A 27,969-nucleotide genomic window follows, 5' to 3' on the forward strand; every position below is an offset into this window, starting at 1 on the left:
ATACGAACGTTACTAAATTGCCATATTTTAACAGTTCGTTGGCCGGTCATGTTGGTTTGAACAATGTCTGGGTTCAAATATTGCATCACGGTTCACAGGCATAAACCGCTTTTTCTGTTTGCACCGTGTATTGATTCGTTAAAGCTATTTCTATTTTTTCTTCCAAAAGAGTTCCGATCATTTTAGTTTCTGTCTCGAAAATTTCAATCGTTTTTTTTTTATGCATGGCGTAAATTTAGTCGGTTTTCACGATGCCCCAGGCTACCAACCAGGTTTTGTTTGTTAATTTGACTAGATTGAATACTCCCGATATAATTTCTATATTTGTTCGTATAAGAAATTGAAACAACTGTTAGATCGATGACTGTAATGAAATTTTGATAGTTTTACCTATTTTTTTTACCTATTGTTGACGTTTCTCAGCTCATCTCAAGAATTTTCCGCGTGACTTTTAGACTACTCATCTAATAATTATATTATCATATATTATCAGTATTGAGTTATAAAATTTCCCAACGAGAAAATGAAAGCAAACGACACATAATCCTATAAAGTTTTAAATATGGTGAATTCATATCGATTGAGATTAAGTAATTCGCATGTAAGTCGCATATTACAGGTCAGTCAGCGAGTTACGTTTTTGTGTAATTACGTTCAGTTATAAATATTTCTAAAATTAACTATATAGATGCGATGACAGACAAAATTCTTTTTGTCTGACCAATTCTGTATAGATACGAAAGGACTATCAAGAAAGTAGGCTACACAAACCTTTTTTTCGTCATAATCACTCAATTATATTGACCTTTTATAATGTTTTATGAGGTAAATCGCAATCCTAATAGAATTTCGTCTAATAAAGGAAGTTTTGTATAATTTGTGTAGTCAAGCGCGGTTATAAAAGTTTTTTACCTCAATGGCGAACTTGACTATTCTACACAAGTTTTTATGATTCGTTTTTATTCACAAGTTTTACTGAGGCATTAAGATTAAGGTTTTGTGATTGTTGTGAAGCGCTGTGCTGAGGATCAATGATAATTTTGTGAAGTCGGCCTAATTACTATACATTGCATGTACAATACAGGTGATGCCACCAGTAAATCCAAGTAGCGCAAGAATGCCGGAAAGACAATAATAGTAATTAAGACATTTCTGTGATGCCTGGGGTTTAATTCTGAGATAATTGATGGAATAACCTGATCAGTAATAGTTTTAAAGATGCGACAATGCTCATAACATTGTTGTAACGTTGTAATGTACCAAACTCAATATATATTGTTCGACTTCCCAATCTTCTTGGTATTCGAATAAAGGATTTAAACTAGCGTAGACAAGTGTTACAATACTATGGGGCAAATTCCTAAAATGATCTCAGTATATCCAAAATTAAATAATCAATTTCTTTAGTGTTTTTCTCCTATTTGATTCACTAATTACTTCAACAACTCTTTCTGAGATGTTTTTCAGATCAACCGATTCTACGATCTTAGTCATCATGTCATTAAGTCATTAATTCGTCTTTGTCACACCCAACTCCAAACACATATGATTGAAGCTGTCTGCTATGAAATTTCTTATTCACAGTGGTCTTGCCATGCAAGACTGAACTCTCCTTCATTAAGAACGATATTGATTAAATCAATCGTTTTTAGAAGTGTTGTCCGTTCAAGGATTTTTCGGTGTTTTTGCGATCTCGTGACCGGCTTTCTCAACCACGATTAGACAAATGAATCATATCCGATACCACGTTGTTTGTTTTTATGGCGTATAAGTCAGATTAGATTTGGCAGAGTTTTAAGATAAATTTGAATTTGGCAATCAAAATTATCCTAATTCGTCAGCAATAGGTGGTAACACGTCATCGAAAATAAATTATCTGACATTGCACTGTACGATTTTGTTATCCTCATGTTAAAAAACAACATAAAATACTTATTTTCTTGTATTTTCAGAACTGTAATAATGCAATAGAATAAGTAAAGAAGACAAAATAGTATAACATTATATAATATAAACTACTCAACTGAAAGAAAAAAACTAGCGCACATGTGCAATAAAGTAACACAGCCTCTTATTGTAAATAATTTTAAAAATAAAGAATCACAAACGATATTTTTAATTTTTAATATATCACCATCCGAATTTGAGAGTGATCTGAGATTATTTGGCATGGAAATATTCTGAATTATCTCAGAAATGTCAAAAAACGATAGCAACTTGTGTACCATCAATGAGAAATTAAAAGGTTATCATTTCGACTGCAAAAAAATCAAATTACAGAGCACAAAATGATCTTTAAGTTCTGACTTTGAATGAAATCTACTTACAACAAACAAAATAAACAAAACATTTATTCATCATAAACTTATCAAAACAAATTGTCTGTAATCTTTTTAGCTTTAATATTGCCACTTTTCAAACCTCTTTGCTCGTGTGAAGTTGTGACATATTATAAATATAGCACTGTATCACCAATAACACTTTTTTTATATAATTTTGTGCAAATATGTAAATTTAAATCAAGTCGCCGAAAGATCCGATACAAACAAAGCGTAACAACCTAATAGAAGCAGATAAATAAACGCAGAAAGAAATATAAAGGAATAAAGAATAATCAAAATCATTAATACTAAAGAACATTTGCGGGTATATCAACAAAAATATATAAAAATTGGCTTTTCAAAGAGTACAATTAACTGGTCTATCATTGGCAAGAAATGAAGATAACACTTTTTCATGGGAGATAAAAGTAATGAAATACACTTATGATTTGCCGGGTCTAGTCACTACGACATTTGACAAGGAATATGAATTTTTTTTGGACGTTTTCACGTCTGTAATCCGAAAAAGGTTTTCGAAATAAAGTCTTTATACATAAAATGCTACTGTTTGTTTTACATTAGAAAACTTAGTAGTTCTCAATGACCAATGCTTTATAAATTCAAATTTTTTATTCAAATTGAAATCTAGCCACGGCGCCACGATAGGAAAATTATTATCTCCAACTTGAACAATGGAAAAATAAAACGCCTCATTGCCTAGAAATAAAAAAAAAACATAATTATCTGTTTTCTGATTTACTATCAAAAGTTGGATTTGAATAACAGTTAGGTGTAGGCGCCAAAATCGACGGGACATCTTCAACAACTGCAAAGCTGTCTGGAAATTCTCCACTCGCTGAAATGCACGGAACAGGAGGTAAATTCGGATCGATTGAAGCTGGTGCATTAGGATTGTGCACGGGAGACGATCTCACTTTATACTGCCCATCTGCGTCCCAGTAGGCGTCTTCACCTCTACGACTTCCTAATGTAGATGTCGCAAAAGATTCCGGACACGTAATTGCGTCAGTGTCTTTGTCCCGACGATTGCGTCGACATTTTACCATAATTAGAACAAACAAAACGCACATCAAAAATATTACGGCACACAGGACTGCTACAATGATGATGACAGTGGTCTCTTGTAAGTCGTCTTGTGCATCTATGAGAATACAAACATACTAGTTATTTAAACTCGAGTTGTTGTTTTACGAAGTATAATGTATATCAATATATTGTAAAAAAAAACAATTCAGTTTGAATATGATAAATTACTTGGGGGAATTTATTTATATATCTCACATACTGAGTAAAACGCGATGTCACACTAGTAGACAGAGATGAAATTGAATGTTTTAACAAATTGTAATTTACATTTTGAAACATAGAACTACACGTTTGTATAATCCAAGTTATAAAACTAAAGCTTAAAAATCATGAATAAAAGTTCATCCTATTTAGCCATGTTTGAAAAAACTTTGACTAGCCATCGCAATGATATACTGTTGCTACGTTCTTTATGTTATTTTTATACTTTAACAAGTTATGCATGTATTTAAACCATTTTTTTTCAGAAAACTATGTATTCAATACATAGTGTATGAGTATATATAAAACGTAATTAGTTACCTGTATTCACTGGTGGTTTTGGAGCCTGTTTCTCTATTTTCTCTTCTCGTTTCACAAAAACTGGGCCAGCACTTACAATAGCGGCCCCGCGTGTAGGATTTAAAGATCTTCTAGCTCTCGGAGATCCAAGTTGACTGCATGTCTGAAATAAACCGCAAATTTGTATTTAAACACACGATAGAGTTACTGACGTGTAATTCTAGTATGAAATCGATTTCGTTTGGCAAATAGTGGTAGGCTAACGAGCTTACCGTATTGCAGCTATCTCCGAAGCAAACTTTTAATTCGCAGTGTAGCCAGACTTCTGTGTATTTCACAAACTTGAACACAGGTCCTTCCCATCTTGATCTTTTGCTTTTTCCGTTTTCCAATATAGTTAAATTGTTGTTGAGAGCTCCATCTTGTGGACAATAGTTTTCGATCAGAGGATAAAAGGTATCATAATCGTATAAACGAACAGGAGTAGCCCAACATTTTCTCACAGCCTAGAATAAAAGATATAGAACAGATTGTTGAACACAGTTGATGCAAATTAAAAATTAGTACTGTAACTGATTGAAATTGAAAGACTATTCTGATTCAAATATGTTTTGAAAATAATAGAGATGATGTCAAACAACAATACAAAATGTATGAAATTATAGCTCACAATTGAGATATCTTCGTCCTTCGTTTTTAAAAGTGTCACTCCAACCCTTAGCAGTTGATCAGGTGTTAGAGAAGGTGCAGCAAAATGTGGATGTTGATATTGTTTGTCTTTGAATAGTTGCATGATGGCAGAAAATTCACCCACGCCGGACACATTGAAAGTTTTGACTTCAACTCTACAAAATATAGCATAAATATCAAAATAAGTTGAGAGTTAAATATTTTTTCTAATCATGCTTACAATGTTTAACAAAAATGCATTTTTTAAGACATCTCATATTTTTATTTGAACTACTCTAACTGGAGATTACTGGTTCTGTGTACGATATAAATGATAATGTATAATTTTATATTTGTTTTGTGCAAATATTGAAATGGAAAGTAGACTACCATTAGATAAGAACCAGAATATGACATGTGGTGAGTGGCTGAAATCGATCGGGAATACACGTGGTGACCCGAAAGCACAAAAAATTATTAGTATTAGTATTCTTGTATATGATTCATTCTTCAATTATCGAAAATTCATGAATGATTATTTGTAGTTGAAAAAAGAGGCCAATCGGGTTCAAATGACATGCGCAACACAACATACGTCTGTCGCTTAACGAGCAATATATTAAATAGCCATGTATCAAATATGAGATATCTTGAAAATCGCATTATTTTTGGTTACGTTATTCTTAGAAATTGTATTACAAAAAATACTTTATATTGCGAAATAACGTAATATACTTCACATATTTTCTTTAAATTATAACTAGCAATCTTCCTTTACCTGAGATCAGGTATGAGATCCGTGTGTACCGTCATTTCCAGTGGGAATGTGCAATAAAAATTCATATGTACAAGTGGATAGGGTTTTATGTTTGTTCCTCCTATAAGAATATGTCCTGAAGGATCCAACATGTCAGCATACCACGAGTCGTGATTACGGCGATTTGATACAGTGTTAGTGAAGTTAACATGAGTATCATTCACCTGGAAAACAAATCAGAATATCTATATTTACATGCTGTTGTCTTCTAACGTTATATAACAAAGTTTTTTTTCTATTTTCTTGAAATCAGGGAACAGCGAAATTCAAAACTTAGCAGTCGAGTCGTACCCAAGCGAGACATTCTCATCATTTAAGAATGAAGAAGATGTGGCTGTAATAGTCGAATAGAAAAGTTCACTAAACAACAAATGAGTGTTTCATCATACTATTTTGTTTCATTCGTTATTAAGAAGAAGTAAGTCGGACACCTACCGTAAATTGGGTTCCACATCCAAGTATGTTTGGAGCAAGAGTGTATCGATAATATTTATCATATTCAACACCTTTGCAGTTTTGCCCATCGTCTTTATTAAAATGGAGCGGTCCGAACTCTGATTCATACTTTCCAATTACGTTCTATATATAAACAAAATCATTGTGAATAGTGTGAACGCATGAAAACCAAACACATTACTGTTACATTTATAGCTAAATAAATCAAATATGGTAAAAGTCTAGGCTTTGCTAGACTGAGTCAGAATTCAAACCTAAAAACAGAAACAAGTTCAACCCAGCAAATTTTGCCTTTGACTGTGAGCGAGATACCGAGGTACTAGTCCCTTGGAAGAGATTTTGCCCAGGGAGTAAAGTTGGTCATTCCAATTCTTAGTAGATCCTACTTGAAATCGAATTGCGTGATTTGGAAAATGATGTGAAATATAGCACACAAATACTGTCTCTTTATTGATTAACTACAAATTTAACATTGGATATATATTTTGAATATACATAGTTTATATTTTCTTGTTCTTACTTTGTCAACGAAGACCGTTATGTTATTCGGTTTACAAATTGTCTTGAAACCGTTTCTTATTGTAATTGTCTCTCGGTCGTGTTCTATGATTATTTCTTCTTCTGTGACTGTGAAATGATAGGCATGAGATGAAAAATTTTCACAAACTCAAGTTATTGAATTATTTGTAAAAAAGCATACAGCAGAAATGTTTTCAATAATTGTTTTGTACCATCAAAGAACGTTCCTAACTAATACAGCGTGCCAACGGTGCCATAATAGCTAAACATGCTGAACCAATATATTCAATACAATATGAGTGAATATATGACTAAAAAAGCATATCGGAGAATTAAAACATGCAACATCCTAAGCTAAAATTTGAATTCAAATTTTAGCTAATGGTTACGTCATGAAAATAATGATACTATCAACGTAAAAATTGAAGAAATTTAGTAGTATTATTCATACCTGGCTCAGACGTATAGCTATATTGAGTTACATTACTGTCGATTTGTTTTGTTGTTGTCTCTTCAGCGGTTGTTGTATTACCGATTGTCGTATCTTTCGGAATCAGTGTCGTCAAATCGCCCAGTTCACTTGGTGGTAGGGTCACCAGTTTTGACCGAAAACGTGGAAGCATTGTTAGTTTTCCCGTAACTTCATCGGTAGTTCTCAATTCATTCAATGTGCTTGTCGTATTAAATATGACCTGACTGTCAGTAGTAATTTCTGCAACATCAATTTTTGAGGTTGGACTTAATGTTCCATTTGTTGCAGTGGTAGTCGTTCCGGTCGTGTGGACATGATCCGTGGATTGATCTGTTTTGGAATATGACTGAGTAGAATCAGTGGTAGATGACAGAAAATGAGTTTCTTTGGCAGTTGTGGTTGTGGCCGGTACATTTTTCAAAAAAGATATCGTGATATTGGATAATGCTATAGTTGAAAATTCGGACATTATAGGTGTGGCTGCAGTCATATTTTCCACTGCCTTCCCTGGGTGTGATTCATTTATAGAGGTCGTCATCAATAACGATGCAGTTGTTATAGAAAGGGTGGTTGTTGAAGGCATAACAAGCCTATGTGTAACTCCCATTTTCTGTGTAGACGACGTTCCAGCCTGACCTCTATTGGTGGAATTTTCAAATGAGACAGTCGTTGGTTGGGGAATGCCACTTGCGGTGCTCTCAAAATAACGCATTGACGAATCATCAGGCGTCTTTTCGGTTTGCGTGGGTGATGAAATGGTCTCCGAAGTATTTTGATTCAAACTGGATCCGGAGGTCGTTTGGATTTGACCTTTAATGACACTACTTCGTGTGGTTAGAAATTCTATATGGGGAATCTTTGTGACGTTATTAGGTTTATTGAAGTGGTTTGAAGTTAATGTACTCTCGATAACTGGTTGAGTTGTCGACATAACTGGAAAAGTTTCTACAGTTTTAATGTTTCTAGGTTCGGGCCTTTTTGTGATTTCGAATGCCCTTCCTTCCGGTATAACAAGTGGAACATTTGTTGTTTTAACAGGCACCGTGTGAGTACTTTTATTATTATTGGACGAATTATTGTCTACTCCTGTTGCAATAGAATGATTTACTGTCTTTGCCGATTCTGCAACTGTTGCAACAGGTATTTCAGTGTTTGGTGCAGTTGACAAATCGGTGAAAGCTATGGATGATGCAGAGGAAAGAGGAAAAATTGCGGAATTCATAGTGGTTGTAGTTGTCAAAGTAGCGTTACGATTCTGCCCACCGGTAGTTGGCTCAAAGGTATACGACGAAGAGGTAGCTGTGGACACCGGTGACCTATTGTGAATACCAGCAGTAGTAAACACTTTATATATTGGCAATGACGTAGTATCCATTTTGGAGGAAAGTGTAGCTCTTTGATTCGTCGATTTTGTTGCGGTTGAGAGAGTCGGAATTGCCGAAAACCACAGGTCTGTGGTTCGTCTTCTGGGACTTGGCTCGGAGGTAGACGACAAAGTAAAAAGTGTCGATGTTGACGACTTTGGGATACTAGACGGCCTTGGGGGCGATGTCGTGACTGTAAACTGTGGAGTTGAAAGAACTGAATCTGTTTGTTTGAGTGTTTTAGCATTTGTTGTAGTGTGCTGAAAGACCCTGTAAAACGGTGCATTAGTTGTTGATTTTGTTGAAGTATATTTCGGAGTTAATCGTGGAGTTAAGGCCTTTACATCAACTTCCGGCCGAGTAGTTGTTTTTGCAAATGTTGAAGGCACCAAAAATGTACTTAGATGCGTCCAGTTGTTGATGTCAGTGGTAGTTTTCCGAGTGACTGAGCTGTCTCCATTGCCTGTTCTCGTTCGAACAGTCGGTGTTGTTGTTTTAGTACTTTTATATGTACTACGAAATGACGGTTGCGAAGTTTTAGTTGTTCGCCAACTTGTGAGCCTATTAGGTTTGGTACTTTCTGACGGTAGTACTGTTGGCAATACCTTAAAAGACGACGTAGTATATCTTGTTGCCTTCGACGCCGCTGTGCTCGTACTACGATACGTAACTGGTGTTTGAGTAAGCCAGGTAGGTATAGTATACACGGATGGCTGCCTGGAAGACGTAACAGTCGATCGTACTGGTTGAGGTTGAGTAGCTCGTGTGGTAGTTTTCCACCATTCATTAGGTATCTGCGAGCGCATCGTTGTCGAAGATGTTGGAATCGTTTGTTTTGTCCATCTCCACGTAAAGGGAGTGTACGTCGATTCGGTTGTTGGAAGCGACGATGTTACTGTTTTTCTTGAAGTGCTTCTTGGTTTCGGATACTTTATTGAAGTCCACGATGGAACAACAGGCGGATATTGTGTTGAAGTTCTTGTTAACCGGCTTTCCACCGCAGGTCGAGTAGTAGGGATCCACGTATAAGGTCTACGAGGCAATGTAAACGAACTGTATGGTGGTGCAGAAGTAGTTTGAGGCTTTAAAGTTGATGTAGTTGTCGATGTAAAAGTCCAGAAAGGAAATAAAGGGCTCTTTGTTGTACTTCTGGACGTTGTTGTCGGGTCTGTTGAACTTACTGTGATCGGCCATGTAAATGTACTCAAAGTTTCAGTAGATTGCTGAATTACACGTCGAGGATCCGTTGTTGTTCTCCACGGGTAATATTGTGTTTTAGGGAAAGGTTTCACAGTTCTGCCGACTATTATATTCGGTAGCGAAAAATGCGGTCCAATCGTAGACCCAATTCCAACTGTATTTGGAAAGAAAATTTCTCCGGCTTTCGCAATAGGATCTAGTTGGTGAAACTTTTCAAAAGTAACATCCGGTGGAACACTGGTTTTCCTAAATGGGTTCATTGGAGTATACGATGACTCCAACTTCTTAGCAAACGCATTTACATTTATATGTTTATTCTTTCTTTCAGTGTGAACTTCACTACTGTAACTGTTGTGAGGCATGCCGTAATCTGCGATGCAACAAAGAAAGCCACATGCATTGTTATAAAGCAATCATGCACTAAGTTTAACTGTAAGCAGCTTAATTCAAGAAGAAACAAAGCCAAATCCAAAACATGTGCAAATCACATATTTTGGTGAACATAAGATAGGAAATTTTGTATTTACTTATCAATGAAAAATATGAAATGGTATGACAGAGCAACTTTTCAATCGGTTCGAATGAAAAGCATGTAATTCATCAAATTAGCCATAAGACATGCATCTAACACTATATCAAACGTTTCAAATTCCGATATTTGGCCTAACTGAAAGTGCCTTTAAAAACCCAAAATATCACTACCTATTTTATGCATATAATATGTTTCCCTCAGTGGGTATTTCAACACCAGAATATACAAAAGTGACTCACTCGTATTGTGAGTCGTTGTAGAAGGTTTGCTAGTTGTTTTTGTGGTTGTCGAAGTCGTTGTGTTAAGTTCCTTGAAGTCGCCTGGCGGTCCGGGATTTTCTTTGTCGGGGAACGGAGGTGGGTAGGTTGTTTCCCTTAATAGAAATCAATATTCATTTATAAGAATAGAATGAAATTAAGGAAGCGATACACAAAATATTCGTCGATTGTACAAATAAGGAGTCGGAGCTTCCAGTATTTGTCTTACATTGGTAAATTTGAAGCTTTCATGCTGAAAAAATGTACAAACTACTTACGGTTCCTGAGTTGTAGCTCTGCTTGCTTCGCTGTATTCGATCGTAATATTTGTTGTAGCATGTGTTGCTTCTGTTGTGGCGGCAAATGACTTTGTTGTTGTCTCTGATGTTGTAGAGCTGGATCGTGATGGGATCGTACTTGGTGCGCCTGTAAATTGATTTGCGCGTGCTGCTGGTTCCGCGGGATCTGCTGTTGATGCTGTTGTATTGTCGATTGTTGCTTTTGTTGGTGTGGATGACATTGTAATTGCGGACGGTTGTGATTTTGCGGCTTCTGTTGTTGATTGTGACTTTTTTCCTTCTCTCTGGTTGTCGGTGGTTTGTTCTGTGACGGCTTCCTTTGTGATTGCTGGGAACTGTCGTGATGTTGGTGTTGTGTCCTCGTCGAATGACTTCGTTGGTGCACGAGTCTCGCTTGTAACATTTGTTGCTGTTGTATACGTAGCTGTCGTTTCCTTCAATGAAACGATATGTCATTTCATTATTCATTTAAAAAAACGACATTTACACGGTTAAAAAACAAAAAGTCAGTCACTCAAAAAGATTGTTGAGCTGACCGTATCTATAACCTCCGGTCGTCAACCAGGCCAAATTCTTAAATTACTGCAATTATAACCGGAGCATGTAAATATATTCACATCAGTGTCTGAATCTGAACTTCTTATTATTACATACCCACATAAGCAGCATTTTTTTATTTAAATGATATATATAGACAAAATGTCCTTTTTGTGATTATTCAAATAATATAAATTCACCTGCGATCGTATTGTTCCCGTTGCATCTGCGTTTGTCGTCGTACTACGCTGCTCCTCCGTTGCCGCAGAGCCGCGAACCGACGTTGTTGTAACAATAGGAGATGCCGTTGTTGCAACTGGCGTACCTACAAATGTTGTATGCGAAAATGTATGCACTGTCTTGTTATGATTTTTAAAAGTTTAAACTATTTATCCACACTTTATTCACTACCTTGTGATTCACTTGAATGCAACATCTAAAATTAACTGTAATCACAGAGTTTGACCACCACAGAATAATGATAGTTTATGAATAAAAACGAGTAAATTGACTGCGGGAAAGACGGGAAGGTGTAAAAATAATTTGTTTGAAATTTGAAATCAATTTTTTGCGAAATGAAGCTACTAGATTTGACGATTCATTTCACCCTAGAGTAATTATTAAAGCAAAGCGAAAATGATAATTTTACAACCGAATAATGGAATTCTAATCGCATACCAACAGCTGCTTGCGTTGCTGGGTTTGCTGTGTTGATGACTGATGTGAACTTGGATTCTTTTCTTGTCGATTTTTCGATTCGCTCTGTCGTTGTTGATTGGCTTGTTGTTGCTGCTGCTGCTGTTGTTGTTGTTGTTTTATAGTTTTCTGTTTCTGCTGTTGTCTCTTCGACAAGACCTGCAATTGCTGCTGGTGTCGTTGTTGCCGCTGCTGCTGTGCTTGTTTGCGCTGTTGTGCCTGTGGTCTGGATGATTACAGTCATAATAATCTCATTAGATATCCCATGGAATAGTTATATTTAGTGGACTCTACTATATCTAAACAGCTATATCGACTAGCATGTACTTTGTTTTTGTCTTTTCTAATAAATAGTCGGAGATATTTATTAGAAAGCTTTTATTTCTTAGTTTGTTCTGTATGAATTGAATAAAAAAGTATTACAAACTCGCATTTGAAATATATGTACGAATATGGCTGTAAGAATAGCGAATTTATTAAGATTTTCAACTATATATATATTTTATGACACCGATATCAAATGCGCATCCTTACTTCTGTCCAGACTGTTTTTTCTGTTGCTGCTGCTTCGGGCGGGACCGGGATGTTGTCGCTTGGGGGCGCTTTTGGTTCTGGGTCTGTGAATTAAAAAAACATCAATCAAAATGACTGACGTAAACAAATGCATCAACTATTTAGGTCTGATAGAATTAGCTATTCTCACCGCTCTGAGTCTTACCTTTGGTGGCATCTCAGATAAATGCAGTCAATATACATTCACTTGCAATATGATAGTTATACTTGAAATGTCGTATATCTTGTGAAATTCAAATATTCTAATGGTATAGTATTATTATACCTACGTTTCTAAGAAATTTTGACAGAAATTAAACATTATAGGAATATTTTGTTGTGCAGCACCGAAATTTATAGAACATATATTGCATAAACACTTTCGTGAAAATAAGAACACTAGCTGTAGTAACATTTAGCAGGCAACAGGCTTAGGCTAAAAGAAAATGGCCCTGCACTGCACGCTTCTTTCTCTTCATTGTCATTCTTCTATAGACACTATGACTAACTACTAGTTTCAATACCAATGTTTCAATCATTCGTTGTGAATTACAAATATGTGAATATCTTGACGTAGCAATCAATTGCAATGAACATACACTGCTCTAATATAAGTTTCTGCACTTCTTTCATTCATTCTATCTGTTATGTTAAACAATACATTTTGTGTTTTGTGCTCAAACAACAGCAAATTCTGTCCAAACAAATTACCACTTAGCCTTATATCATCCCATACCAAACATCATTAATAAAATTTCAAGAAGTACTGTCTAGAATCAACTCCGCTAGCACATGCTAACGCTTCTTCAAATGATATTCTTATAATGAGTTTCATGTTTAAGTAATAGTCTCGAGCTAAGGACCCAAGGGACAAATTGACGTGTTTTGGCTAGTCCGTTAATGATGCGAGTTTTTGGTTTTATGACGCTTAACCAATTAATTGCATATTAGTAGTTACTATTTCTTTTCGCATAACTGTATCATTTAATCCTAACCAATCTCGGGACAAGTTCAATGGTTATGACTGCCTACAGTTAATTTATTGTTTGTCCATAATTATAAATGACCCCAAATGTTGTTTCGGTATTTCCTGTGAATAAATACACCATCTTGTTGTTGTTTTGTCAAACAGATATTAATTAAGCAAACCAAACTTACTTGTTCGTGTTTGTACAGTCACTGGATCACTTTCAACGCCATTTTTCACAGTAAACACGTTGATGACGTAATCGCTCCCTGGCTCAAGTTCGGTAATAGATAATTCAGTAATCCCAGGGCCCAAGTACTTCGTAATTGTTCCATTCTGAGGAGAAAGAAATATGTGGTTTTAAATAAACTTTTATAAATGATAGGTACTAGACCAGGAGAAACAACGTATTTAGTCATGAGCAAACCGCAATCTGTTGTGAAATGTTTGCGGAAAATTTGAACTTAAAAAACATGTATTATAGAGCAATTCTCATTATGCTTTTTAAGATCTCAGCACCAGGTTTGAACGCATGTGTACGATAAAAATTTGTGCAATTATTCTCAGAATGAATTTGTTTAGTGAATTTACCTCTTCCCCAACAATGGTGTAGTCAATCTTTGCTCCCCCATCAAAATATACAGTTTCCCAGCTCATAATAATGGTGTCATGTGTCGACGTAGTCTTTACTTTATTTGGTGGCAGTGGACCTAAAATTGAAGTGGTATATATTAAATAGCTTTTATATAGCCTATTTAGCCGCGTATATCTAAAGTTTATTATTTCAATATTTTAATCTATTTTCAGGTCACGACTAGGTGATAAATACTCACCTAAAGCTCAGGTAGAAGTGACAACAAGAAAAAAATGAGGTTGTGTGAAAATAGTCAAAACATCAAAAAGACAAGTACAATAAACTAATGAAGTCGAAATTCCAATATACCGTTTTAGGCTTTCAACGAAATGAATCCAGATATCTACTTACGTGTGTACACTGTCTCTAGCAATGGTTCACTGAAAAGATCGTTCCCAAAAGAAAATATTTCGACTTGATAGGAACTTCCTGGATCAAGTCGAGTCAGATTAACTCTTGCATCCCAAACACGTTCTCGAAGACGGCCGAAGTCGCGATCAGTTGGGTAGTACACAATCTATTAAAAGTCATATAATAAATTAAATAAAATCATAAATAAATATTTTATATGAAATTACAACTAAGTGATTCTGAAATATTAACACGAATACAAACTGTTGAAAAATTACCTCGTAATATTCGAATTGCCCTGGCGGAGGATTCCATGTGATGAAAACTGATTCAGATGTTATTTGTTCGCTTTTGACTTCTTTTCTTGGAGTTGCAGGAGGAGTGTTGATCACAATTACACTTGGTTTAAAACTTAACAAACCATCCATAGTACTATACACTTCAATATCATATGTCGTGCCTTTATAAAACAATTACAAAAATGTTCAAATCAACTTTAAGTAATAAAAATGTGTCATCGGTCGGCATATTAGTTGCGAAGAAAAGCGATTTTTTTTCAACAACAAAAGCAACAACAACAACAAGAATTAAGCAAAAGGATTTATATGTACACTCTATGTCCAAAATTTGACATCTTTTCCTCTACACAAAGTCAGAACACTATTGGGTCGATATACATGAAGGCATGACTGGCTGTGGCTATAAAATATATATAATGATTAAGATATATATTTAGGATGATCGCATGACCCAAAAATGAAGCAAACCACTAAAATTATATTTGCAATTTTCAGTTTGCAATTTCTTTACGTGAATCCTATAGTTACCTATCTCCGTTCGGTACTAACTGATAGACTCAGCTTTTAACTTTTAGACAACAAAGTGTACAAACTACAAAAACAACTAGCTTACCTGGAATTAGGTTATCGACTTTTCTCCTCTGATGTAAAGGATCATCACTAATTTGAACTGCAATTCCTCCCACAGGCTCAGTCTCAATTGCGTATCCATCCAGGATGCCACGGTGGTTTCCTTCCCAGGATATTACTACAGATGTTGACTTCAATTCTTCCACTGTTATCGAACCAGGTATTTCCGGGGCTATGAAAATGTAATTAATTTTATTTACACTTTTACTTTAATTTGATTTTATAGAAAAACACGAAAAAAACAAAATGTCTATTAGTATTGGAAAATAAGTTACACTTACGCATTCGTTCTTTTCCGGTAATAGGGTTACTGAGAACCCCGTTGCTTTTTGTTTGAACTGTAAATTCATATGCGACTCCAGGTAATAGCTCCCAAACAATACGGCGCTGTTCAGTGCGCGCTTCCGAAGATATTCCACCTGACGACAAAAGTTTACAATTTTATAGATAAGTAGATGAAGATAGTAAAATAAACAGGTTAAAGAAGCAAACTATTAAACTTACTTTTTAACTTTATTGGAACTCGGACCGATCCGTGTGGTGGATCCACAGTTAAAACAAAATCATCGAGCATTCCCATATCTGGCATCTCCCACGATACTACAGCGCCGTATACCGGATACATCATTGTCTTTGAACCGGTTACTCGGTACTGATTTATGAGAGGATTCACAAATTTTGATACTTGAATATTATAAGGTGAAGCTGGCACTGAAAAATAGGTCAACTTTTCAATAAGACCGTTCATTAAAACATTTTTTCATATTGAACAATATTTTTTGGACTAAAAACATCACTTTCTTACAAAAAGATTTCTCGCGGATAAAATCATGAAATGACATTTTCACATATATTTTATAATAAGGCATAAATTTTGGGACCTCCTGAAGTATGCGCACCAAGATGGCGCACAACCTGAACTCAGGTTGTGTACCAGGTTAGGGTTCAGGGTATGCGACATCTTGGTGCACATACTTCAGGGGCACCAAATTTTGAATACAAAATAATCAACAGAAATTGATGATTTAGGTAAGACATGGAACTCACTGTTTTCACTTTGGGATCCTACGATTGCATGGGAAGCATGATTGAAATAAACAAAATTTGTAAAATTCTCAACTATGCCAAAAAGACAAATTCAAATTCAGGCAAACGTAATTCAAATATTTGCCTTATCACAACCAATATTTGGAAGTCTTAGAATATTTTCATTTTTTAGCCATTAATTAAATCCCTTTTTTCTCATATTTGTTGAAAATGCATAGGTATATATACTGTATTACCTATATTCTAAAGGTCGCTTCAAATGCTAAAAAGTATAGTAACTATAAGCCAATGTTGTTTTCTCGGTGAATTAATGCTTTGTTTAATTTTGTTACCAAGCATTGAAATATAAGCTATGTTTTTGATCGTGAATTACTAATATGTTGGGAAACATACAAGGCGTATTTACCAGTGGTTATAATAAGAACAGCCGGTAAACTTGGATCCTCGCCATCCACAACAGACCTGACTTCAACAGTGTACTCTTTCCCAGATACCAAGTTGTCCCATGTAGCATGGCTTGAATTGAAGAACTACAAAATAATAAATATAGCGGCATGTAGTAAGTTATAGTTGTAAACTGCTGTGTAATATTAATAAAAAAAAACTAGAAATTCGTATAAATGGTACTCCGTGAAATCTAAATACCACAAAACAAAATTAAAACTAAATCACAATAATAAAGTGGGCAGTATTGCACCAAATATTCGATAGACAGAATAGCCGAAATTATATTTAAATCAAAAGCAGAACTAACATACACAGATTTATGTCTTAGATGCGACGTTTTGTGATGCGGTGTGACCGCACGCCGGTATGTTTATATTTACAGTTGGCATACCACAAAAATTATTATACTCATTAGTGAAGTACAACACAAAAAATTCCGCACAATTTTTAGCAATCTCGTAGAAATATGGACTGAAAACAATTCTTAAATCGGAAAACTAAATTGTTGATAAAATAAGGAAAATTTTGCCGGAAAATGAAAAATAATGTTGTAATTTTCATGTAAATCAATGCCATCAATGGATCGCTATATTGAAGTATTTCACCACTGTACAATTATACTACAAGTAACATTTATGTCACAACAATCTAATTATTTGTTCGTTATATAATCATTCAAACTTTTGTTATAATAGAAATGAACGATGCATTTGTCTTCACCCATTCTGTCCCTTCATGGAATCGATTGTTACCACATTAAACTATACTTTACGTCACAACCGATAAGAGAGTACGTGATAATTGGGCTATTTGGTTTCGATGACACGACGGTAATGCGATGGCCTAAGCCCTAAAGGATTGACTTAACTTTAACAAAGAGATACGTTTATTTGAAGTATTTGAGTGTTAAGTAAAAAAAGAAAACAGTAAAAAAACATAATGTGTTTAACGACGATGACAATAATATTATGATGTCGACTAAGTAAGATTGAAAATCTGTGACAAACCAGAACAAATTAATGAAAATATTTGTTTTATCATGTTGCATTATATATACAGGCGAGCATCTGAAACTAAATAATAACAGAATAGCCAAATATAATAATATAAGCTTTCAATCGGGGGGTAATAACGACAAATTTGGCCAGGTTAAAGAAATACAGTTCGATTACTTATGTAGCCCAGTAGTGTTCACTGATAACACATAATGATCATTCTAAATAAATTCCACAAGGGTATCAATTCCCACAGAAGCTTTCGTAATGCTTACGAGTTGTATTTGATACGGCAATGCGCTCTAACGACCTTAGAAAATTAGCCTTGGGCAATTTAGTATGTACAAGTCAGATTTACAGGTCAAATATGCGCTAATAGTAGCAATCCCGTTGTATATTTACAAATAAAATTTCAAAATTTAAACTGCCCAATAAACACTTTAATTAATGACCGGGAATGCAAGTGCGATTGCTGGGAGAAACTATTCCCAGAAGTTACACATCGTACTGAATGTCGGGATATGTTGTTTTTATGAAAACGTTGCGAACATTTACTTATCATTGTTGTGAACTGCTTGTCCGAAGAAATTTTACTTCGGTTGGACAAAATCATAAATAATAAAATTGTGAAAGTCTGATGCAAGGCTTTTGAACCACTTAATTAGGCCGTTTTGATTCTTTTCACATTGGACTTGCAGCCCGTACATACGGATCCACCAACAGAAAGGCAGAGAGAATGAATATAGTCAGGAACACGGTTTTAAATTGGATATTGTTACCACGCCTTTTTGAAATTACTCTGCTCGTGCGCTTTCAAGAACAATCTATATATTTTATAAAATCGGCACTCGAACAACAAAATTGTTTAATTTACATCAAATTATATGCTGAAGTATTCCACATTATAAACTTAATTATTAGTTTTAAAAACCCTTAAGAAACGTTTTACGTCGATAAAAGTCATAGTGCAAGTCGAATTATATCGTAATTCTGCACATTTAATTCAATTTATTTCAAATACTTAGTCGCATTACGTGGGAAATGCGTCGTAAAGTTCGAGGTCAAAGCCATTTGTACGTCTCGATAATTTACAAAGCGAATTAAACCTTTTTGCAGGAAAGACTTAATTCTAAGAACTGTCTCAAGACTCAATGTTTGAATGCTCAAATTGACTTTTATTGAGGTGTCAAACTCTAATCGATGGCAAATTCAATTTCATTTTACCGTGATTTAAGTCTTCTTATGGATAATCAACCCATGCAAATCCGCGTATCTAAAAAATTATGAATTCGTCCAAAAATCACCATGCTTCCACCATCTACATTCTACTATCATGAACTAAATCCATAATCAATTTGAACAGCAAGTAATTATTGTCTATATAAAATTACAAGAAAATGATGATCTACCTGAGGTAAAGCTGATTCACCGTCATCCAGTGGTGATATAGAAATGGAGAAAGAATCTGTTGGTTCTGTCGGTGAAGTCCATGATACTGTTACAGTGTTGCTTCTCAGATTAACTACTCTCAAATTGGATGGGGGACCTTAAAAATGAATTGCACAAAATTTATGAATACAATTTTAAATAGTAAACAATTATCAGTAGCTGTATATCTTACTTCAACAATCGTAAATTTGCAAATAATTATTGATTAAAAAGAATTCAATTCATAATTTCAACTCAAAAAAAATGGGATGTACACCGTGTCTAAAATCTCTAAGCTTCAAAAACTTTTATAATACTTTGTAACTTAATAATGACTTAAAATGCCAAGAATATTTATACTTTCAAAACATTACGTAATAGTTTTGTCAAGAATAACATTGTAATCCTCGATGAAAATCTGGATGATTGTTTTGACATTGACATCTCGCCAAATGTTTCGGAAGTTTGTACCAAGCTTAGCAGTTTTATGAATAAAAGATAACACATATAAAATAGTTTGTCATAATATCGACATCAAGATATTTTATAGTATACTGGAAAACCTGACGAAACTATAGAAATGAAGTAATAAAATATATTTATTTAGTCATCTACTCACTTATAGCAGAAATCAGCAGGTAGAAAGATGATGTCAGCAAGAAGCATATTGAAAGTAATCTATAGCCCCTACCCATCTTTATATCTGAAAATGAATTACAGGTTTTAAATATAAAATTTAATTAAAAAAAAATATTCGTTAGATTAAAATAATCAATGTTACAATACTATAACATACAACACATTTTGTAAAAATAAAATTTACACGTTCTTGGCTTTTTACAGTCCAGAATCATCTGCTTTCCATACTATTCTCCTGTCTATTAGTGGTCCGAATTGTAATTTGTTCAATTGTAATCTATACTTGATACTGTACGCCTGATGTTCATATTTTTGGTACTTTGTTACAGAAAGTTTGCATGCATATATACAACGTCAACGGCTGCACCGACACCCCTTCGAGTTATATTTATGTACACATAATAGGCAAAAATCTGATATTTATTCAAACAACCATATCCCAATTTCTCAAGTTTTTATTCTTCTTCTGAGATTATTGGTGCTGTTTTATTGTATTCCTAAAGCAAATTCTTGGTTAAAAAGTTTGCCCCCATTGATGCAATAAACTGCATTGAACAATGGTAATTACCCTATATAAAGTTAAAAAAAAAAACTAAACATGCAGCTGCATGGATGACTTTTATTATGCTTATTGACTAATTGTTCATCCATCCGCTACAAGTCAAGTTTTATTGACGTCATCGATTTTTCAAGTCGTTGGTAAAACGCTAATTATGATAAATAACTCGACGCTGTGTAAAAAAATTTCAATCTTGTTGAGGCTTAATTTGTTGAGTCCGTGACATTTTTCAAAATCGCATGGCAACGTCAATGCTATGTCACTGTCGATTATAACCTAATACATTTAAGACGTAACAAATATAAAACTAACATGCAGTCTATTCTGCATAAAATTTTAATAATCATGAATAGCAAAATGTTTATTTGATAACACAAAACGACTACGATTTTATAAATTACTTACAATAAATGAGTACAATAATAAAAGTAACTCTTTTAATATCGAATATACGAATCTTACCAAAATTTTATAACAATGTGTTGTGAAACATCCAAAATATTCAGAGAAAAATAAGGTCATGTTTTACAAATTTAATTTCACAATACTATATGCAAAAGTTCACAATGTGACATTGTCTACACGCTGTCAATAGGTAGACACGTCCTGTCATATGGTTGAAACTATCCAACAGCAATCAAAGAATTTTTCACGATTTATATTTTGTATAAAATTAATTCATAGGTTTCATATTATTTCAATATAAGCAATGCATGCCATTCTAAGATTAATATTTACCAAATACTGATAAAAACTATTCCAATGTGTAATTCCTGCTATAAAGTCGTAATTTGTATCAACGGTTGACAAAGGTCTTCCACGTCAAAATTGCAATTATTAATCAAAAGAAAACAACACAAGCTCTGACATTAGGAATAATTAAATGAAATTCGTCTCTTTAGAAAACTGACAATCAAATTATCAAATTTTTTTTTAAAGAAAAATATTTTCATCGAAAATTTATAGTTTATGCAAGCATTAACGCAATAGTCGCTAATTGGTTTGATTTCTAAAAAAAAACAGAAATTTGCGAATTATAACAGTAGATGCTGTATTCCTTCACAGTGTCTTACTTCGGATTGTTCCCGTAAATTTCTATTCATCAGCAAGTGTTATAAGGCAGAAATCCTGTTTAAATCGTCAATACTTTCTGGATGACGTCATGCAAGATAGCTAAATGACGTCACCCTCTCACAGAAAATAGCCGTATTTTCTACTTTACTCAACGTTTCATTTGTTCAATTAGATAAAAGTAATAATACGCTTTCAATGGCTTCAGGGTACGGTTCGGAATTGAATTGAACTGGTTTAGAACAAACAAAGATTTATTCCAATTCCAAAGTTTCGCAAACTAAAAGATTTCGTGCAAAATTTACATTTGGACAAAACTTGTCTATTTAGCTGGTACATTGAAAGAGAGTATCATGATTATGGATCTTAGGCATAAAAATGCAACTTTTTTTCTCTCTTGATGTACATCTTGTTTATGTAAAGTACTTTATCGATCAATATTTTACGGCCGTTTAATTTACAAATACGCCAGCTTTATTTGAGGAATAAATAAATCAAAAGGAGTGAATATAAACGTTTAGTGATATGAAATTATACAGTTAACGCCGGAATTCATAGTTCATACGGTTATATATATATATTGCTGATAGAGAGCGGCCTGACTTTTGATCACCTTATTCCGCGACACAAAAAAATATTGTATATTACTCATTTTCTCGATACTCAAAAACTCTCTTGCTTTGTTTGAAATATTCATCTTGAATATATATTTTTTAATCAAAATTTACAACTGATCACTAACAAATTACCTTTCTAAATGCTACACACCTTAATCTCAAGCCTTTTGAATAAAAAAAGTTAAATATTAATCGGCGTCACGGCTTATGAAGGAAAATATTTCCGTTGGTCATTTCTTACAAATTTTCAGCCGTTAAGCTGAGGAAATGTTTTTCCATAAGAAATCGACTGACCGATACTGAAAAAATAACGTGTCATTCACTCGAATGTTTTGGTGACTTTCCCTATAGTGAATGCGTTGAATTATTGAATAAAATAACTCAGTTAAACTAAAGTCAAAAACTGGACGATTGGCACATACAATTCAACTAATGCTCGTTCTACAAACTCCCGGCTGGTTTATTCGAATCTATACGCGGAAATCAAAGTAAAAATGAGATTTCGATTTTTTTAATAGCGAATATGTTTTTATTGCGATGGAATTTTAATCTGATTTCAAAACTAATAATCTATGTTGGGTTTAAATAAAACAAACAAAAGAAAACATAAACGTCACTTCACTCAAAATTACTCATTTATGACATATTCACCAAATATTTGAGTTTTAACAAAATCTCCATTTTTGGCCAAGATAATGTCAAAATTGGTTCGAATTAGTAAACGTAAGTTTTTAATTCCAATATGGGGTATAACAATAAGGTATGTGCTTGTGGTTTTTTGAGGCCTGAGTAAAATATCATTCCATTATATCACGATCGCTGGCGAGAGGCCACACACACACGTCAAATATCAATGTCCTATTATCGATTCCAATTGGCAAAGAATTATTTTTGGAGGAAGGATTATACGTTGGGAGGAAGTCTATAAGTTGTTGAGAAAAATTCGTGATGTCATTACTACATCATTCCTTTTGATGCCCGATTCTAATAATATTTACACTTTTATTTTTACTTTACTACAAGGAAACCAATACTAAAACACGCACTATTAACGATCATCATACTAGATAATATCCCTTTTGATGTAAGCTAAAACACTTAATACAACAACTAAACTTTATAAAGATAAACAAACAAACACATTTATTCTAGAGAAACTGCTCATGACTGGTGTCTTTTTATCTAATGCAACATGTCTCTCAAAACTGCATATGGTGGAGAGATGCATTCACGCAGCATCGTTCCAGATTTCAATACGTACAAAGTGGTTGTAAAACTATAAAATTCCATGTTGGATATTACTCGATAGGACGCGCAAGGCCTACAATAAAATAGTGTTTCGGAGACACAGTTTTAATAACGACCATGCTTAACCAAAATCATAGTATTTTTATTAGATGATACAAATGACTTGGAGCACTAAGTTAGCGAATAACAATTTATGGTTATGCTGGTTTGCAATGAACGTAACGGTAAATCACGTCAACGCAAATGCGTTCTAAGAAATTGGATAGAGGGATCGCTTAACATTAGCTAAATAGATTAAATGTGAATCTGCGATAAAATAAAATCATCCGGTAATAAAGATGAAAATCGAACTATGTAAATTAAACGTTAATGACGCATTATTGTCATCTATGATTTTGAATTGTTTGGATTAGAATGTGTTTGAATAAATTAAGATTAATACAACAAACTCTAGAATCAAAAATAATAGTTATATAATTACTATATAAGTTTTATAGGTTAAAAGAATATGGTATGATATTTAATAAACGTTAAATGCATTTAAAATTTCTTGCAATCTACAAACTATAAATTCCTTTATTTTGAATTTGTCATAAAAGTAATATTTTTCAACCTTAATTGAAAATTGGGGAAAAAAATTAAAAATTATCGAAAAAATCTTAGGTACAGTAAACCACAATTGCATTACAACTAAATTAAAAACCCCTAGCTAGACCATAAAGGTGATATTTTAACAATTGAAATGAAAAATGTTTCAGTTATAGTAAATTTACGACAACAAAAAATATATTAAATCAACTTTTCGTTTTCATACTGATCAATCAATCTACATTGAAACAAAATTAGTAACGTAGTCATGGAATTATTTTACATTGCTACTGTTAGAGGTGACGTACTTCTAAACTATGCAATTCTGCCGCTGACTGCTCCTTTACAATATACCTCAATTGAGCCTATAGATCTTAGTTAGGCCGAGCTATATCTGAAAATGTCGAAATGTCTACTTCTGCTACTTTACGAATTTCACGAAAAAGCCTAATTATCATGTACGACAACTAAACTTCTTTTCGAACGTTGAAGGTATGTATTATAATTAAATTTCTCTCTGATTTAAAGTAGACATATAACATGGAATTAAGTTGGTTATGCGAAATGTTACAAAAAGCAAGTCAACAACAAGTACATTTAGATGCTTTGAATCTAATACGTATAAAGTTATAAATAGGCTTTTCCTGGGTACGAGTTAGAGCCATTAAGCTAAACGTTTGATTAATCTACCACTATTTTTGTAAAAACTGCTAAATTTATCTAAAGCAGAGTTGATTCGTTGTTGCACATGTTCAACGCTATTTAACTAGTGAATTTTTTTTTAACTTTTAAGATTAAAAAAGTGTTTTAAATCAGTGCTACCCAACTGAACCTACGGGTTGCGACTCAAAAATGACCCAGAACTTGGAAAAAAAAACTTATGACAAAAGTTATTGATTTTATTTTCTAGAAATTTCATTGTTTATTTTTCATTTGATATTAGAGTGTTGCTCAATAGTAATTCTAAGCTATTTTGCTTAGCGCAAAGCCACGCCACAATATCAAAAAATCGTTGATGAAAAACAAGCGTGATCTCACTTTGAAGCGTTTTTTCGGAGATTAAACAGTATGTAAAAATCATTCTTTTGTATAATATGGTAGGGCTTGGGTCGCTAGTTTTTACAAACTTAAATTTTTGAAAAATTTGGGTTGCTTGAAAAAAAAGTTAAGAAACACTGTTTTAGCTAGACTGTTTTGAGTTGGGTCCGGATCCATTACTGCAAACTTAAGCCAAATCACAATCTGACTATTTTTTTAATATGACTATATCTGCTAAATTTTGGAGCTGCGCGACCAAACAAAAGGAAAATTTTAAAATATAGAAATTGGTTTTTTATCCAACTCCTATTTTGTTTTTGATTGATTTCTGATGTAGCTATACTTCATGGCATGTAACTCATATCTATCGCCATGCAAATACACAATGAAAAGGTTCAAATGTAAAACTAAAGTGATGCATTTCAATTTCCGCACCATGGAAAGTATACACTATGTGCGAAATAGTAAAAATAGTCAAAGTTATTTATAATTTGAATGACTAATATTACATAGAAAAATTCTATGTTCTAGATTCTGTGTCTAATTCGTAATGAAATCGACGAGGAAACTCCAACATTTACGATAAACAATATGGTGCAAATTATGAAAATCTTTAATGGGCTTTTATGCTCATTGCTTTGTTCATTCATTGTTTTATGCTCAAATCTTCAATTTAAAATGAAAACACAGGAAGCAATTTCATAAACTCGAAATAGAAGAATCTTTGTTGGAGTTTACTACATAATTGCATGTTACAACTAGTTAGCAAATAACAGCCTTCTATTGTGCTGAATAGCAAGTAATTTCCGGTGACTTCCACCTGCAAATTTTATTGCACATGCGGGAATGTTAAACTGGTTATTGTGGCAAAAAGACAAAGTCTCAATTCATTTTTCTTGCAGCAATTTAAAAAATATATTTTTGGAAGTAGTTTGTTTCATGACTCTTCAAATATAAAACCGACAGATATATGTCAGAGACATCTGCATCGCTTTGTAATGAAGTACTTGAAAGCACTTTTACACGAGTGTTGAGATAATAAAACCCAGTGACGTAGTAGAAATAGATATATGGCCAAATGGTAGATGCGTCTCAAACTAATGTAAACTTAATAAACAAATTGCGGTACTTCTAGTTACGTGTGCAAAATAGTGCGAATTTGCAGTCTTGGGATCTTCTTAAAATATTCACTTCTTTTTAATCTGCTTCTTGGTTACAATGTGTTATAGTTCATTGTATTCATTATCAAAGCAAAATGCATATAAAAATGCATTCAAGTACATACTTCACTTACTGCGGAGAAAGGAGCAGAATATGGTAGTAAGCAGAACAAACTTCCAATGGTTAGATGTAAAAATAAAATGAAATAATGTTCAATTTGAGCACGAGAGCCTTATATTGGCCATCGTTCAATTTTATCATATTCGCCATCTTCTTCGAAAGATGCTGGTGAATTCAAAACTGACTCATTGGTTGGACAAGGGTTTCGTTCATTTATAATTCATGCCTGGTGAGAACAACGTCTTCCTACAAACTTTTCCCAACTTTCTCTTGAATCTCACGAATAAGCTGATTAAACTGCGATGCATAATTTCATAAAAATTGTCCTAATTCGTTTACAATTACAAGTCACTTCAACCAAATTTCTGTAATTGCTTTATTCCATTCAAAAGCTTATGGCAACAATACAAATAATCCTCTCATATTTCCTTGTGTAATTACACATTAGAAAGGAAACCGGGCGACCCTAACAAATTTTCGTCTGATAATGGTCACGAATTCACCAAATTCGTATGAAGTATGAATCAAACGGGAAAGGTAAAGACTTGAGAACTTGATTAATTGATACATTTGCCAACCAAAGCATTAATTTTCTAGCGTTCTCGCGAGCAACGCGTACAATTAAAGCATTTTTGAAACCCATTATTCGTGGCTAAGAACAATAGACTAAGTCTGCTTGGTTTACTCAGAATTCGATTACCATTCGACAATCGTAAATGAAATATGACTAGAAAAAATGCAATTTAGGAGCAATGCAAAATTAATATAAGTAAATGTAGGGTTAGGATTCATAATTAGATGGTTTTTTATCACGAACTGATCAAAATAGCGTTTTTTACTATTATAATAAAATTCGATTTAAAAGAAATATTCTTATTACTGCCGCAGGAATTTTTAATTTGAACATATTTTAATTTATAGGAATAACTTTCCGTAATATCAAAACTTTGTTTCATTTTACATATCAAAACAGACAGTAAAAACGTAATTCTTTGGCAATGTGCAAACCATGTTAAAAATGCATGTAAGTAGTCAAAAATTTATTTGCTGATAAAACTAATAAGTGAACTCAATCGTATATATATAATATTCATAAGTCCGGAAGGTATCACAATGTTGATATATAGGCGGTAGTTTATTTACCAATGAATCCATCATACCCTTGTAATAATGACAAAGTCGTGCAACAGGGAATTATAGCGTAAAAATATATTCATATATATAACATTTCCTTCTTACCTTTACAAAAATGATTTTTGTTGTTTCAATCTCAATACCTTTTTCGATCACGAACGTCTCAAGGTTGAGAAACTAGACGATGCTTCTCCACCATCAAGATGACGAACAGCTGAATGCCGACAATCGTTAAATATTTCCGATTTTGAGAAGAGTTAATTCGGTGTAAGACTCAGCAACAACCTCAATTCGAGTTTTATTAAAATTCGAAGTTCATATTGTGACAAAACACGGTCGGCAATCTTTTTCCAGTTGTTTATCGTTTCGGAATCCAGAATTGTTTGGCAGCTTTTTCAGAATATACTTTAGCAGGCTTTTGTGTTATATCCAGAATTGCCCAGTTTATTTGTTTGTAATTTATATTCCAAATATTTAAGATTTTGAAATGGTCCAAACGATCTTTCCGACTAAGCTGGAAATAAGTAATACTGTTTGGTTAGGTTTCTATTAACCGAGTTGTTCAATATCTCAAGCCCATGAGTCCAAAAACAAATAAATGGCAAACTAATCCCATACCCGACATAGTCTAGTAACCGGACGGAAGACTGTGGTTTGACATATGATTGAGCCGTCTATTCTGTATTTCTTTCGCTTG

At 33.7% G+C, this 27,969-nt stretch overlaps 1 protein-coding gene across 3 annotated transcripts; it reads right to left on the reverse strand.

Moving 5' to 3' along the window:
- Positions 1-1,932: 1,932 nt before the first annotated feature.
- Positions 1,933-27,853, reverse strand: LOC120337462 (uncharacterized). Of its 3 annotated transcripts, none has more exons than XM_039405227.2 (24): positions 27,416-27,853; positions 19,717-19,800; positions 19,079-19,215; positions 16,634-16,757; positions 15,685-15,891; positions 15,462-15,599; positions 15,164-15,352; positions 14,530-14,711; positions 14,252-14,417; positions 13,858-13,976; positions 13,458-13,602; positions 12,282-12,364; positions 11,730-11,973; positions 11,252-11,376; positions 10,494-10,948; positions 10,198-10,331; positions 6,842-9,796; positions 6,392-6,498; positions 5,851-5,994; positions 5,377-5,579; positions 4,600-4,774; positions 4,202-4,435; positions 3,951-4,092; positions 1,933-3,483 (listed from the first exon to the last, which is right to left on the reverse strand). In XM_039405227.2, the coding sequence occupies exons 2-24, from the start codon at positions 19,790-19,792 to the stop codon at positions 3,062-3,064; spliced, it is 6,906 nt and encodes a 2,301-aa protein (XP_039261161.2). In that variant the 5' UTR covers positions 19,793-19,800; positions 27,416-27,853; the 3' UTR covers positions 1,933-3,061. The 3 variants fall into 3 exon arrangements, with proteins under 3 accessions (XP_039261161.2, XP_039261160.2, XP_039261162.2); XM_039405226.2 differs by having other exon boundaries at positions 27,378-27,853; XM_039405228.2 differs by lacking the exon at positions 6,842-9,796 and having other exon boundaries at positions 27,378-27,800.
- Positions 27,854-27,969: the final 116 nt, after the last annotated feature.

This window comes from Styela clava, chromosome 10 (genome assembly GCF_964204865.1).
Source record: "Styela clava chromosome 10, kaStyClav1.hap1.2, whole genome shotgun sequence".
NCBI classification, from domain to species: domain Eukaryota; kingdom Metazoa; phylum Chordata; class Ascidiacea; order Stolidobranchia; family Styelidae; genus Styela; species Styela clava.